General features: G+C 35.1%; 1 protein-coding gene across 2 annotated transcripts in view; it reads right to left on the bottom strand.

Moving 5' to 3' along the window:
• Positions 1-335: 335 nt before the first annotated feature.
• SMC5 (structural maintenance of chromosomes 5) overlaps positions 336-13,546 on the bottom strand; it is a 95,592-nt gene continuing 82,381 nt past the window's right edge. The window contains exons 18-25 of one of the 2 annotated variants that reach the window (XM_037061683.1): positions 11,860-11,985; positions 8,547-8,591; positions 8,008-8,103; positions 7,481-7,585; positions 7,145-7,264; positions 3,920-4,099; positions 3,740-3,835; positions 336-2,648 (exon numbers count right to left, since the gene is read on the bottom strand). In XM_037061683.1, the coding sequence (XP_036917578.1) occupies positions 2,505-2,648; positions 3,740-3,835; positions 3,920-4,099; positions 7,145-7,264; positions 7,481-7,585; positions 8,008-8,103; positions 8,547-8,591; positions 11,860-11,985 (912 nt within the window). In that variant the 3' untranslated portion in view covers positions 336-2,504. The remainder of the gene's footprint in view (positions 2,649-3,739; positions 3,836-3,919; positions 4,100-7,144; positions 7,265-7,480; positions 7,586-8,007; positions 8,104-8,546; positions 8,592-11,859; positions 11,986-13,546) is intronic. The other variant, XM_037061684.1, reaches the window with a different exon arrangement.

The following is a 13,546-nucleotide window of genomic DNA, read 5'->3' on the forward strand; positions in this document are numbered from 1 at the left end:
AGGAGGTTAATTAATGTAAGAAATAAGACAAAGCGACTAGTGGGAATGCCTTTATTTTTTAAGCAAATTTAAGGTTTCAACCTAAAAACATTTATCCTTGCTTCATAACTTGGCTTCTTTAGATGATTTAAACCCTGTTCATTTGTTAACTGTAATTTTCTTGCAGGCAGACAAGGGACTACATTTTCTATCCTTCTGAACAGAGATGAACTGCCAAATATTGTTCTGTAAAGGTAGGAACTCAACAGACTTCTCAGTAAATCTGAAAACCAAGATGACTTTAAAAAGGTGCAAAATATAGAAACAGTTTTCATTTAAAATACCATACACCGAAAGAATATGAAAATTGGCATTTATTATCAACAAGGTAGTATTTCCCCCAGTTTTTCAATTACACACACATACACATATAGACATGAACAACAGAAGGACAAAATTACATTTTCCACATACTAAAGACTCAAATTCCAAAGGAATCTTTCCTCTTACTTGTAATATGGAAAACCTTTCAATAGTGACTCTCTCCCTTAAGCAAACCAGTGAAGGTTTCTGTCATTGAAAATGCTTGTTACCTTAAGGTTTAAATTATTTTACTCATCAAATCAGACTTTTACTTAGAGTTTTTACAATTTGAATGAAATTCAAAATCAACTTTTGCAGAAAATATATGAAGTTTTAAGTGGCAGAGACTACTGTACCAGGCTTATTATTCTTTTAATATGTTGAAATGATGTATAATTTATCCTTCACAGCTCAAATTCAATATACAACCAAATATTAACCTTTTCCAGTACAGAAATAGAAATGCTAACACACAAGGTATGGAATAATTGTTGGCATATGTAAAGTGAAATAAAATTGACCATTGCATTTTATTTTCAAACACACCTAATCTTCAACCTTCTGTTTCACACTGATACTCATTCTGCAGGAATAAGATGATTGGCACTAACTTAGACAATAAACAAACTACACCAAGCACATGTTAGTGGAGATATTTTGGCAGAAAACAAAGTATCAGACAACAAACACTTCTGGTAACAATATCAACTTACCAAGTTTTTCAATGTTTGTATGTTCATACTAGTAAAAATGTTATTTAAAAATATTTTCATAGTACATGCGTTAGACTTAGTTTAAGAGGAGAAGGTTTTTAAAAAATTTTTACAAAGAAAAAAATATGTTTTTCAAGAGAAAATGTCCAGGGGAGAAGACATAAACTATGGTTCATTATTTTTTGACATAATAAGAATATAAATTTCAGTGGCTATTTAAGAACATACAAAACCCAAACTGAATGCAATTTTTCTGTTTATTCAGGCTACCAAGTAAAAAATAATAATTTTGTTATTACTGGTACAAAGCCAATCCACTGTTCAAACACATGTCCTTGTACTCATCCATTATCTTAAAAGTTTATTTTTTAAAAAGAATAGAATTTGTTTGGCACTGTTAATTGGTATAACTCAGGTAAATAATTTTATCATCTCATTCTTTCATGCTGAAAGAACCAGTTTAAATTAGATTTTCTGAGAAATGGGGTAGGAGCAACACTGTAAGGAAAAACCTATAAGCTTAAGTTCTAGAAACATTACGGTTTGACACAAATCAATGCTTTCCCTCACACTTTACATAACACTGAGAAATTCTAAAATATAAATTGTAGAAATTAGTATATGAAATCTTAAGAAAAATCTTACTAAAATAATTATAAAAATGCTTTTAGAAATTTAAGATGTAAAATACAATTGACTTTAAATTAAAAAAACCCCACACTTTACAGAGTGATTCCTTAAAAACCCTATCACTTGATTTTATTTTCTGTCAATCTTTCCGTTGCCTGTGCATCACCTAGTGGCCACCTGTGGCATTTCAGACAAGTCCCACTACCATTCTGGAGCCTCAGTGCATTCTGTCCTTTGAGATACCAATACAATGACAGTATTGAATTTCATAAAACTTTTTAAAAATGCTCATAAAATTCCATTTCCTAGTGGTGATAAGGAAATCTTTTTTAACAAGAAGAAACAAACAGATCTGTCATAAATTATTATTGTACATAAGACTAGACTTTTCCATAACAATTTTTAAAAGTTAAGCATAACACTGGGAGAAAACTATGACTTAAGTTCTAGAGTCTTCTTCAGACTGTAAAATAATTAAATTTGCCCTGCAATTAAAGCTCGGGATTACCATGTCAACTACACTGGTGACCGGCAACACTTTCCACTGTGACTCTGATTTGAAATAGTGCCTTTCAACTTGGGAACCCAGTGACTGGTCGGAGTGCTAAGGACTGCAGTCAACAGAGACTGAAAAAGACTTAACTTTTACTACCAGAAGATGATATTCCACAGAAAAAAGTTATTACGGTCTCCGTTCATCAACCCATTTGTACCTTAACAGCAGGTTTCAAAACAACTGGTCTTTTAGCCTTAATGAATCTCCTTTTATTCAGATGAGCTGTAAGAGAATTTAACAAAATCCAAAGTTCTCTTTCAGTTTTACTGAGAAGGCTGAGTGAACGTAATACGGCGCCGCCGTCTTTGGAAAGCCTTTAAGTTCCATCTGTTTGGTTCCAGCATATGAGGACCATTGTAGACGAACAATACCGTCATTTTTTCAGAATAAGGGAGATTTTGTAGGAGCTGTAAGTGTTGAAACAAACTGTAATATAATGCTATATATATTAAGAAACATAATTCCAACTTTGTACATATGTACAATTGTGTTATAATATTAATGAAACTCTTAGGAAACTCTCAAACAACTCATACCCTGCCATGCTGGGATCCTTACCTGAACTGGCACATCTGATACCTGGCATAAGGAATGATCGACATGCTTAGGGAACCTTCCATAGGGATCAGACGTCTTAGGTAAGACCCTGGAGAAGTGTCCTCCAGAATTCTCCTAGGACAGACACTTTCACTCATTTTTCCACAAACACTTCTCAAGCAACTTTTGTGATCAGGCACTGTCATAGACTGGTAGCCCAAAAAGTGTGTAACAGGGAGGTTTGGTTGACAGGCCAAGATGTTTGGTGAACAATACGGTATGAACAGTTCTGGCTATGCCAGAGTGTCTGCTAGAACAAGGAGCATATACTATTCAATAAAAAGTAATCACTACACCTGATTGAATTTCAGATAGGTGTGCTAATGACAGCTTTTTTGTGTGAATACTTAGTTAAAGAAGTCAGGTGTTTGATTACATTAGTAAACACATCTTTGAAAACATCAGTTTTATAATTTACCCACAGCAATAATTCTCGCTTACAGAAGATTCTCTATAAAGATACTTCTGTTATCATCAGAGTTATAATCTGTGAATGGATGCTGGGGTACTTATGGTTTCCTCTGGGCCAGGGCAGTGGCAGCGGTGAGTAAAGATGGACACAGTGTTGCCAAAGACAGGACTTTCTGGGCAGTAAGGCCAGAGTTCTGGGTTTGCATTCTCCTGTGCCCCTTTAGTGCCAAAGGGGAACTTCTCTGGAGGAGGAGTAAGTGCCGAGAGCAGGGAGAAATCTCTGGTCTAGAGCAGAACGCCATGTCTCCTATGCCTCTTTCCCTGATAAGGAAGTTTCTGATTCAGTGTGTCCCTGGAACTTGTCCTCTTTAGTAATATAAATATTACTGTATTTTTTGCTGCCTTTTCTGGGAGTGTTCTTGTTCAGATTTACATATTGAGTCCAAATTTGCTACATAATTAAGCCACTTTCAGGTTACTCATTACCTACCTTTGGCGTAATAAAGAAGTACTGAGACGTATTCTCTTTACAAGCAGTATTTACAACCATTTCAAACACTCTGCGTTCATTGATAGGGTCCATTCCCTAAACAATAAAATGATGATTTCATTAAACCTCTTGTAAAATACAAGATATGATAAAGCCCAAGCAAAAGAATAAGCACTATACCTGATTGATTTCATCAACTACTCGGAATGGACATCTATTAAGTTCCTGAAGTGCCATCAGGTATAACATGGTAGAAACACTTCTTTCCCCTCCACTCTGATGATGAGGCGTTAACTCATGCAGCTGAGTGCTGCTGCGGAATTTGACTCTAATTCGAATTCCATATTTATCATAGTCTTCCTAAAAGACATTTAAAAGGTTGATGAAAGATAAAGAGCTTTCTCTGGTAATTTCATACTATTACTTAAAAAAATAGACTGAATACATCAATTATAAGAGTAAAGAACTTAAAATTCAGTGATAATTTAAGCCAATAAAATATTAAAAAGCCAACTGCTATTTACAAGCTTTAGTGAGCCTCTAAGAATCTATTTTGGTACAAAAAATGTTCAGATTAAAGAGTAAATTTTTTCTTCATTTCATACCATTCCTTTCAACTTTAATAGACTTTTCCAAGGGTGTTTTAGAAACCACTTAGTGAAGAGACCCATCACAGAAAGGCACTATCCACTGTAGCTCCTAAATTGCTAGGTTTTAAAGCTACAGATGCAAAGAATCGGCACACAGTGGAGCACCACGCCCCCTTCTGCTGGAGAGGCAGCTGTGTCTGTCACTACAGAGGCCAAGAGCCCTCCACCCTTCGGCTGCTTCTGCTGGTTAAGAAAAAAGCAGGCAGAGACTATACGCATCCTTAAAAAAGTATTTATATTAAACCCAATATATGTCCTTAGCAAAAACCTGATGGGTAACAAGCATTCACTAAGTATTTGTTCTTTAGATTCTGTCAAAAATGAGGCTGCTCTAAGGCTTACTTACTGCTCTCATTAGTTATTTCTAGATCAGTCAGGTTCAGATTTACCCTAAAAATGAGATCCATAACTTGATAATTAAAGGTTAACTATTGGATAAATGGAGCTTTAAGGTCTAAGACAGCACTGACCAAGAGATACAATGCACACCAATTATGCAATTGAAAATTTTCTAGTAGTCACATTAAAAAAGGAAAAATGTGAAATTAATTTTAATATTTTATTCAATCTAATATATCCCCAATATCTTTAACAAGTAATCAATATAAAATACTTTAAGAAGATATTTTGCATTCTTTTCCCAAACTAAGTCTTCACAATTTGTGTATTGTACACTGACAGCACATTTCACATGTTTTAAGTGCTGAATAGCCACATCTAGTTAGTGGCTACTATACTGGACACCAGAGGTCTAAGATTAACAGTAACGATGTCTATAAAAATATAAATATCTTAATCATAAATATAATAATCCTGATAACTATCAAATTTTAAAAATACCACCTTCAATTTTTTTTGCCCACCAAAACCAATAAATGACAATAAATTTTAATGGTTTTGATTTATAAGGTTTACTTTTTAAATTTACACAATGCATTTATTTCATAGCAAATTTATTATCTACAGCATTTCTTAACTATACTAGCTTTGATTACTAGAGTTTTGTTTTGGGCTCTGCTGCCCATTCTTTGCTCATTCTAGCTTCCTTCACCACACTGAAAGCTCTGGCTAACGACAGCAGTTCTAGAACCATGACTGAGGAACCCAGAATAGGTGGAGGCCGAGAAGAGGTAAGAATGTCCATTTTCCTGAGCCCATGGCAAGGTAGAACAGTTTAACCAAGAAGGCTAAGAACCACTGTTACGATAGTGAGCTATCATTTAAAACACAGAGAAACTGTCCAGAAGAAACAGCACAGGATCGAGTTACAGTGCCATGCTACAGGACTTTCTATGACAGGTCTAATTCCATATATAGGCTTCCCTATTCTTACTTGATCATATTCAAGCCTTATCTAGTCAAGATGAATACTTTCATTTGATCTGAGTCTGACAAAGCTTTCAGTAATCAAATTTTCATCCCATAAAAACCATGCCACATCCATTGAGGAGGCAGTAATTAAGAGCTTAGGCTCTGGCATCAGGTCTGGGGTTTGATTTTTTTGCTTTGCCAACTAGTAGGTGTGTGGCCTTTAGTAAAGTTTATGTAAGTTTCAGTTATTTGTAAAACAGTGTTGATAAAAGTACTTGCTTTATAGAATGGTTGTGAGGATTAAACAAGACTTAAAAGTGCTTGATACAGTGCCCGACACATTGGAAGTATATGACAAATTATGCCCCTTGATACACACAAGCCCGGAGATGATAGATGACAATTATTGGGGCAGGGCCCACTATCTTACTAGACCTGGAAAGTGAAATGAGATCTGCTATTCTTATGTCTCACACTAAATATAAATAGATGAAGTCACAGGGTAGAGTTCCTGAGGTGGGAAAACGGTCCTTACTTTGGCTTTGTATTTATGTGACACACAAGTAAAATTGCACAGAAGCTAAAACGCAAAAATGTAAAATGTTAAACTGTGAAGGCAACATTTTTTATCTTCATTTATTTCCTTCTTAAAGAAGAACTTAGGAAAAATTCGAACATTTACAAAATTAGAACACTAAAATAAGCTCAAATGTATCATTAATTAGTCTCAACTATGATCAATACATGACCATTCTAATGTTTCACCAATGATACCACCAAACTACTCTTTCATTATTTTGAAGTGAATCCCAGTTCATCTCTTTACATATTTCTTAATGGTAATTTTATTTTACCCACAATTGCAATACATAAACCTATAGCTCAAGCATTTAAAAGAACTTGTGACATATGGACATGAACGAAAGGGGGGGAATGGTGGGGGAGGGGTGTGCAGGGTGGAGGGGAATGAAGGGGGGAATGGGATAACTGTAATGGCATAGTCAATAAAATATATTTAAAAAATAAAAATAAAAAAATAAAAGAACTTAGCAGCAAATTTTCAAATATTTTCATTCTTGTGAACTGTTAAAATTTTGATTAAAAGAAAACTGTTGATATTATACTTTATTTCAGTTATGTTCGCCAATTTCTAACTCTTCTAACTTGGACAGTGGTAGAATTATAAAGCAATGCAATGCATTTGCTCATCGCAGCTGAATAACCATTACTAACTCTGGATATAAAAAGAGTAAAGCATTAGTCACCAATCTCAAATGTCACATACACACAAAAAAGTGACCCTGATGCAATCCCTCCTGTGCTCTTTTCTGTCCTTTGAACAATTTATTACTAAGCAAAATTTTCACACAAAAGTCTAGTGTAAATAAATTATATACATATAATTAAAATTACTTGCCAGGAAACATTTAAAATGCAAGCTTACCTCATTTTCTGTGTGGAGATCAACTTCACCAGCACACTGCATGGAACTAAAAAAATTGCTGAATTTTTCATTAATTTTTTCTACCAGCTCTTTTAAAGGATTAAGCCATCTCTCCTTCACCTGCAAATATAGGCAAAATAAAAACACAATTTAAAAGAAGTATTATTACATTCTGATATATAACTTCACATAAAACAAATTTGGTACAAGTATTAATCTAGTCATGAGAACACACGGTGTACTTTTTCTTAGAAGTACTTTTTCATTTCATTTTGCATTATTCTACATTCCCATATGAGTAAGAACATGACAAAAAGATAAAGACTAAACAATTACCTGTGAAATGCTTTCCCTATACTTATCCAGTTCAACTTTCTTTATCTTTAGTTCCTCAGTTAATTGTTCTATTTCTTCTTCTCTTTTTGTGTATTCTGCAACAACCTGGTAGGGAAAAATTATTTAAGACAAATCTAGCAAAGGCATCAATGAAGACATTAACTGAAAATACCAATGTGTTGCATTGTTTGTATATTCTTGTAATGTACTGAAAATGCTACTTTTTATTCTTGAAAAAAATAGACACTGCAGTATTTCAGGTTAGTCCAACTATTCTTTTTATAAAGAAAAGGCACAGAACACTGTGTTCCTTAGGAAGAATCTATTTAAAATTCTAATAGATTCAGAAACCTGGCATTTAAAGCACATTGTTCCTGCTGTCTAGCTTATTATTACCAAGAGCTCTAGTACAGAGTGGGAGGCAAGTACTGGAGGAAACTGTGAGTGTGTGTGTGTGTGTGTGTGTGTGTGTGTGTGTGTATGGGGAGGTGGTGGTGGCTGCTGTAGGCAATAGGGAAAGAACGTACTGTAGGATTCAATCCTGTGAAGCAAGAAGCTCTTGATCTTTCCTCAGTTAATAAAGCATCAATTTCATCCAAGGTGTTTGGAAGATCCTGGAAAGCCTACAGAAGAAAAAAATTGTCCATCATTGTAGATAGTACAACGAAAACAGTCAAATTCAAACAGTTAAAAGAAAAATATTCTGCCGGGTATCTACTACTATGTGTTCGACAGCATGCTAACACACAAGGAATCAAAGAAATTATAAAAAGGAGTTTTGCTTTCAAAAAGCTTACACTATACTCTAAAAGGTAACAAAATACATACACTTAACACCAGATAATACCTTAAGGCAGTGTATTGATGTTGAGTATTAAAATAAGCAGTACATATCATATAGGATATGGAATTTAGAGAAGGAAGTATCAGTTCATGCTACAGGAGCTAAAGAGAGTAAGAGAATTCAGAGGCCCAGAATTCATCTCTGGACCTTAAAGCAAATGGCTAAGAAAAAGCAAAGCAGAGGGGAGATAGGAGCTTGGAAAAAAGAATGAGCACTGCATACCATGGGGGGTGAGGAGTTGTGTCCATTTGGAATGGTGGGTACTTGCTGAATTGGTAGAATGGGTCCAGAATATGTGGGGCATTGAAAGAGAGCAAGAAGTTAGAACTTTATACTGTACTTATAAAAGCATCCTAAGAATCCAGTTATTTTGACAGAAGAAATTCACCACAGTACTATCTTCTGGGTCCACGCCATAAGAGACAAATGAGAACAAATACTTTCCTATGAGGGGAAGCAAGGAGCACACAGTTTCGCCAGCACAACCTGCAATGTTCATATAATACAGGCACAAAACACATAAATGCCAGGCATTGAACAAGACAGGTATAGCGACAACATTACACAAATATCTTAAGTTTTTAAAACTTTTTAGAAAGTAGTTCAATTTCTATAGGACTTCAGGTATTTATCAAGTACATACTGCTCAACTGTCCACTGAATTGTGAATCTGCGTGCCCAACACTTGTTCAGTATCTTCACTTGACTTTCTAACAGGCACCTTAAGTTTAAGTCTTCATTTCAACCACAGTCCCACCAATCTGAACAAACCTGTTTCTCCTGTTCAATCCTCATTTCAGTACATGGCTAAATTCAGGGGTTCTCTCTCTCATCCTTCACCTCCGATCCATTAGCATGTCCTGTGGGCTCTGTCTTTAAATGATACCTCAAATCTATGAACTTCTCTTTCCTCCCAAATCCATGCCACTATTAACCTCCTGTCTGGTCCAAGGCACTATCTTCTAGATGGTCTCCTTGCTTCCAATCTTGTATCCCTACTTTATTCTCCATATATCGGGTTGGCCAAAAACTCTATTTAGTTTTTCCATAGAATAAGACACATTTTTTATTTTCATCAATAGTACTGATTTGGATATTTTGAGTATGTCATCTATCTCTTGCTAATGGCTTCTAGTGGGTAGAGGCCAGAGTGTTGCTAATCATATTTCAATGCACATGACAGCCTCACAGCAACAAACTGGCCAAAATGTCAACAGTACCAAGACACTTCCCAAACCACTTTTGACATATTTGATTAGTCACAGCACCTTCTCCATACAATGCACAATTTCCCCCCCATTTCAATAAAATTTTTACCTTTCTTGAATAAAAGCATAACATGCTAAAAATGTCACATATGTTCTTCTTTCAATATTAAAATGGCTGCACAAAAATTCACTCTTTTTGATAAGTCTTTAAAAAATGCAAGCTGTCATAATCTGACAAAATTGTTTTGAATGAAGTTAAAGACAACTAAGCACTACTAGAGCCACTGTGTGAAAAACACATAACAGACTTTTTGGCCAATCCAACAGAAATTAAATGTTCTTTTATTTATTTTTGTCAATTAATAGTTTAAGGTTCCTTAAGCAATACTAACAGAAAACTGCCAATTCTGATGAAATGAGAAAGTTCTTTGAAGTTCATTTTATTTTATTAAAAAGATTTTTTCAATTAGTTTACTTCTAATATTTTGTATTAATTTCAGGTATACGGCATAGTGGTTAGACAATCATATGCTTTACAAAGGGTTCCCCCTGCTATTTATAGTAGTTAGTCACTGCTATCTGTATTTAAAATGCTCCAATGGATTCCATCTCAAAATGGAATTTTACTAGTAAAACCCAAACTCCTCCTATGGTCTGTAAGGCCATACATGATCTGACTTCTGCCTTCCTTTCTGCTTAGATTATAATTTTCAGGGCCACTGAGATCCCTATTACTCTGAAACATGCCAATATAATTCTGCCCTAGGGGCTTTGTATGAACTGTTGTCTTTGCTGGGGATACTTTTCCCTCTTCTCTTCACTCAGGACTCACCTAAAATAACACCTTCTCAAAGGAAACTTCCTTGGCACACTATCCTCTTACCTTGTTTTATTTCTCTTCTCTTACTACTCAACATTATCTATTTGCTTTTTCTTTTCTTTTTTTTTGTCTGCCCCATGGTTCAGACTAGAATATAAATTTCAGTAAAGAAGGAATAGCCCCAGCTGGTGTGGCTCAGTGGATTGAGCACCAGCCCACCAACAGAAAGGTACCGGTTTGATTTCCGGTCAGGGCACATGCCTGGGTTGGGGGCCAGGTCTCCAGTGGGGGTGCATGACAGGCAACCACACACTGATGTTTCTCTCCCTCTCTTCCTTCTCCTCTCTCAAAAAATAAATAAAATTTTTAAAAAAGGAAGTGCGCATACATCTGTCTTGTTCCATGCCTGATACACACACACACAACACATTTTTACAAAATACATTTAAAATAAATATATAAATTATCAAATTTTGTTCCTTTGAAAAAACAGTATGACTTATCAAGGATAGAATTTACTTTCTGAAAGAAAAAATTATAGATATTAATATTTATTTTCATGACAATCCAATGTATTTTAGAGAAGTCCTAGTATACTTTTAGAAACAATAGCTCCTCATTTTGTCTTTAAAAATCTACTAAATTCCTACTATGTACCCACTTGGATCTGTTCTCTGTGGTTTCTAAGTCTGATATCATAAAGCGAAGTTTTTGAGGGTTTGAAAATTATAATTCAAATTATTTTTCCCCAGTTCAATTTATATACTTAGTAGACATTTCATTATCTACTGAAATAGATAACACTTGAAATTAAGAATTAAAAAACCTATACAAATACAAAATATTTTAAAACTTTCTATCCATTTCCTCATTGTGACATTTTGAGAGAATAGGCATGTAGGCAAGACATCATCCTCACTCCTCAGATAAAGCTTAGGGTCACAGGGCTGGCTACAGAATTAATGGTGGAACTTGGACTAAAGGGCAGCATCTCCTCATTCACTAAGTGAATGACAGATATGTCAGCATATAAAAAATTTAAAAAAAGGCTCTTTTCTCCTTTCCTTCCCAAAAATGTTAGCCCTAAAAATTAAACTCCCATTGAACTCCAAATAGAAACCCTACTATCCAGGAAAACATTTTCATTTTGCCTGTTTTTCTAACTACCACAGTTACTTACTGTTTCTTATTCCATTACTGGTATTATGTGACCCTGGAAAAAGTACATCCCATTTCCCAACCCCACCCTTTAAAGGTGGCTTGGAAGAAAGAATCTTTTATCGGAAGAATGAATGTTATGGTGCTAATAATTCTGCAATGTAATATTTTAATAACTTTGATATTAAGCAATGTGACTGGTGCAAGTTTGAGAAAATCTGTTAAACAAAATTATATAATTAAAAAACTGGAGAAAATCCCTTATATTTTATGGCACATTACAATGCCTAGTGCATTTTAAGCTTACAAACAATGTTAACTCGTGGCATTATGTACTATTTATACTTACTGTCTGGTATTCCTGAGGAATGGTCTGCTCTGCACCCAGGTTACATACTTGCCTAGCTCTCCTCATAAGTTCCTTGCATTTCTGCAACAATCTCTGTCTATTTTCATCCAACTCAATGAAATGTTGCTATTGTAAGAAAAAGAAATATTTTGGAAATTTGAACAAAGGGTTATTTTATTAAACTACCACATTATAATACATATCAAAGAAATTATTAAATTTGATTGTGATAAGCAAATCTGAAAACCATCTCAAATCATGACTGCTTTTCTTGTAAAGGTTAAATCTAAACTTAAATTTTTAAGAGCTTTAAAATTTAATTTTCCTTTTCCTGAAACAGTTTAACTTAGCTATATATTAAAATATGAAATACATAGTATATAGGCTTCATATCAGAAAACTCAGCACTCAAATGTAAGTAGAACCTTTAAACAGTGTTAATAGTGTTCCAAATGCCTTTCATGTAGTTATCATTTATTCATGGACACATTCATTTCTACACCAAATAATTACTGAGAACCTATTAAGTGCCAGTTTTTATTAACTAAGCATAAAAACGTGAGTAAAAAAATACATAAAATCAGTGCTGGCTGGTGTGGCTCAGTGGATTGAGCGCAGGCCTGCAAACCAAAGGATCGCTGTTCGATTCCTAGTCAGGGCACATGCCTGGGTTGCAGGCCAGTTCCCAGCGGAGGACGCATGAGAGGCAGCAACAACAAAACCAACAACAACAAACATAAAATCATCATAAAAAGAAAGAGCAGTTATTTCTTGAAAGCTTATGTGCTAGATGCTTCATGCACATCATTCCCTTATTTCTTACAACACTGACGGTAATATTGTTCCCACTTTGTACATTGAAAAAAAAAGAGAGGAATTAAAGTAACTTGTGCAAACTCACATTTAGTTAGAAGCAGTCAGGATTCACATCTATGCCTGCTTACAGAACTCATGCCTCTCAGTGGGAGAGGACTGAATAGGAAAGGAGAAGAGTATGTGTGTGGTGGGGACAGGAGGTGCAGGAAGGTCAGAGTAGTCACAGACACTAGGACAAGTGAATGGTCCTGAAGAACAAGTAAGAAGCCAGATGGCAAAAGTTTCATGTGTAATGAGGAGGGCTTCATGGAATGCCTTCTTGTGGGCCAAGCTTTGTTACAATCACTATCTGATGTTAATTAATCCAATCCTCATAACAATCTAAAAGAAATATACTATCTCCTTTTCTAGATGTGGCTCAGAAATATTAGTTATGGAAATAGTGGATGAGCAGGTGCCTGAGAAAAAAGGCAGGTCTAGCTTGCTGTTTCCATTAAACCTCAAACTTCAGTCTGTACAAAAAAGACCTGGGGTAGATGGAGGAGGTGGTGAAGATGTTCAAACACTACTGATACCCCAGCCAGATCTAGTCGATTATGTTCTCTGGGGCTGAGGCCTGGACATTCGTATTATTAAAAAGGTCCTTAGTGATTTTCATGCATTGAAATTTGATAGCAAATACACTAAACAAAGACAAATGTTATGAAAAGGATTTGTACTGGGCTGAAATGAAAATACAAGCAAGCCTTTATACTAACTTCTTAGTACCGTGGTTTCCGTGAATGAATTCCTCAGTCCCTAAACCCTTGGAAAAATAAAAGAAAATGTTAAAGTCGCCCAGTCACCCCTACTCTGCTCTCTAGGGCCACCA

The sequence above is a fragment of the Sturnira hondurensis genome, unplaced genomic scaffold (genome assembly GCF_014824575.4).
Source record: "Sturnira hondurensis isolate 20B ecotype Veracruz unplaced genomic scaffold, ASM1482457v3 Scaffold0013515, whole genome shotgun sequence".
Lineage (NCBI taxonomy): Eukaryota > Metazoa > Chordata > Mammalia > Chiroptera > Phyllostomidae > Sturnira > Sturnira hondurensis.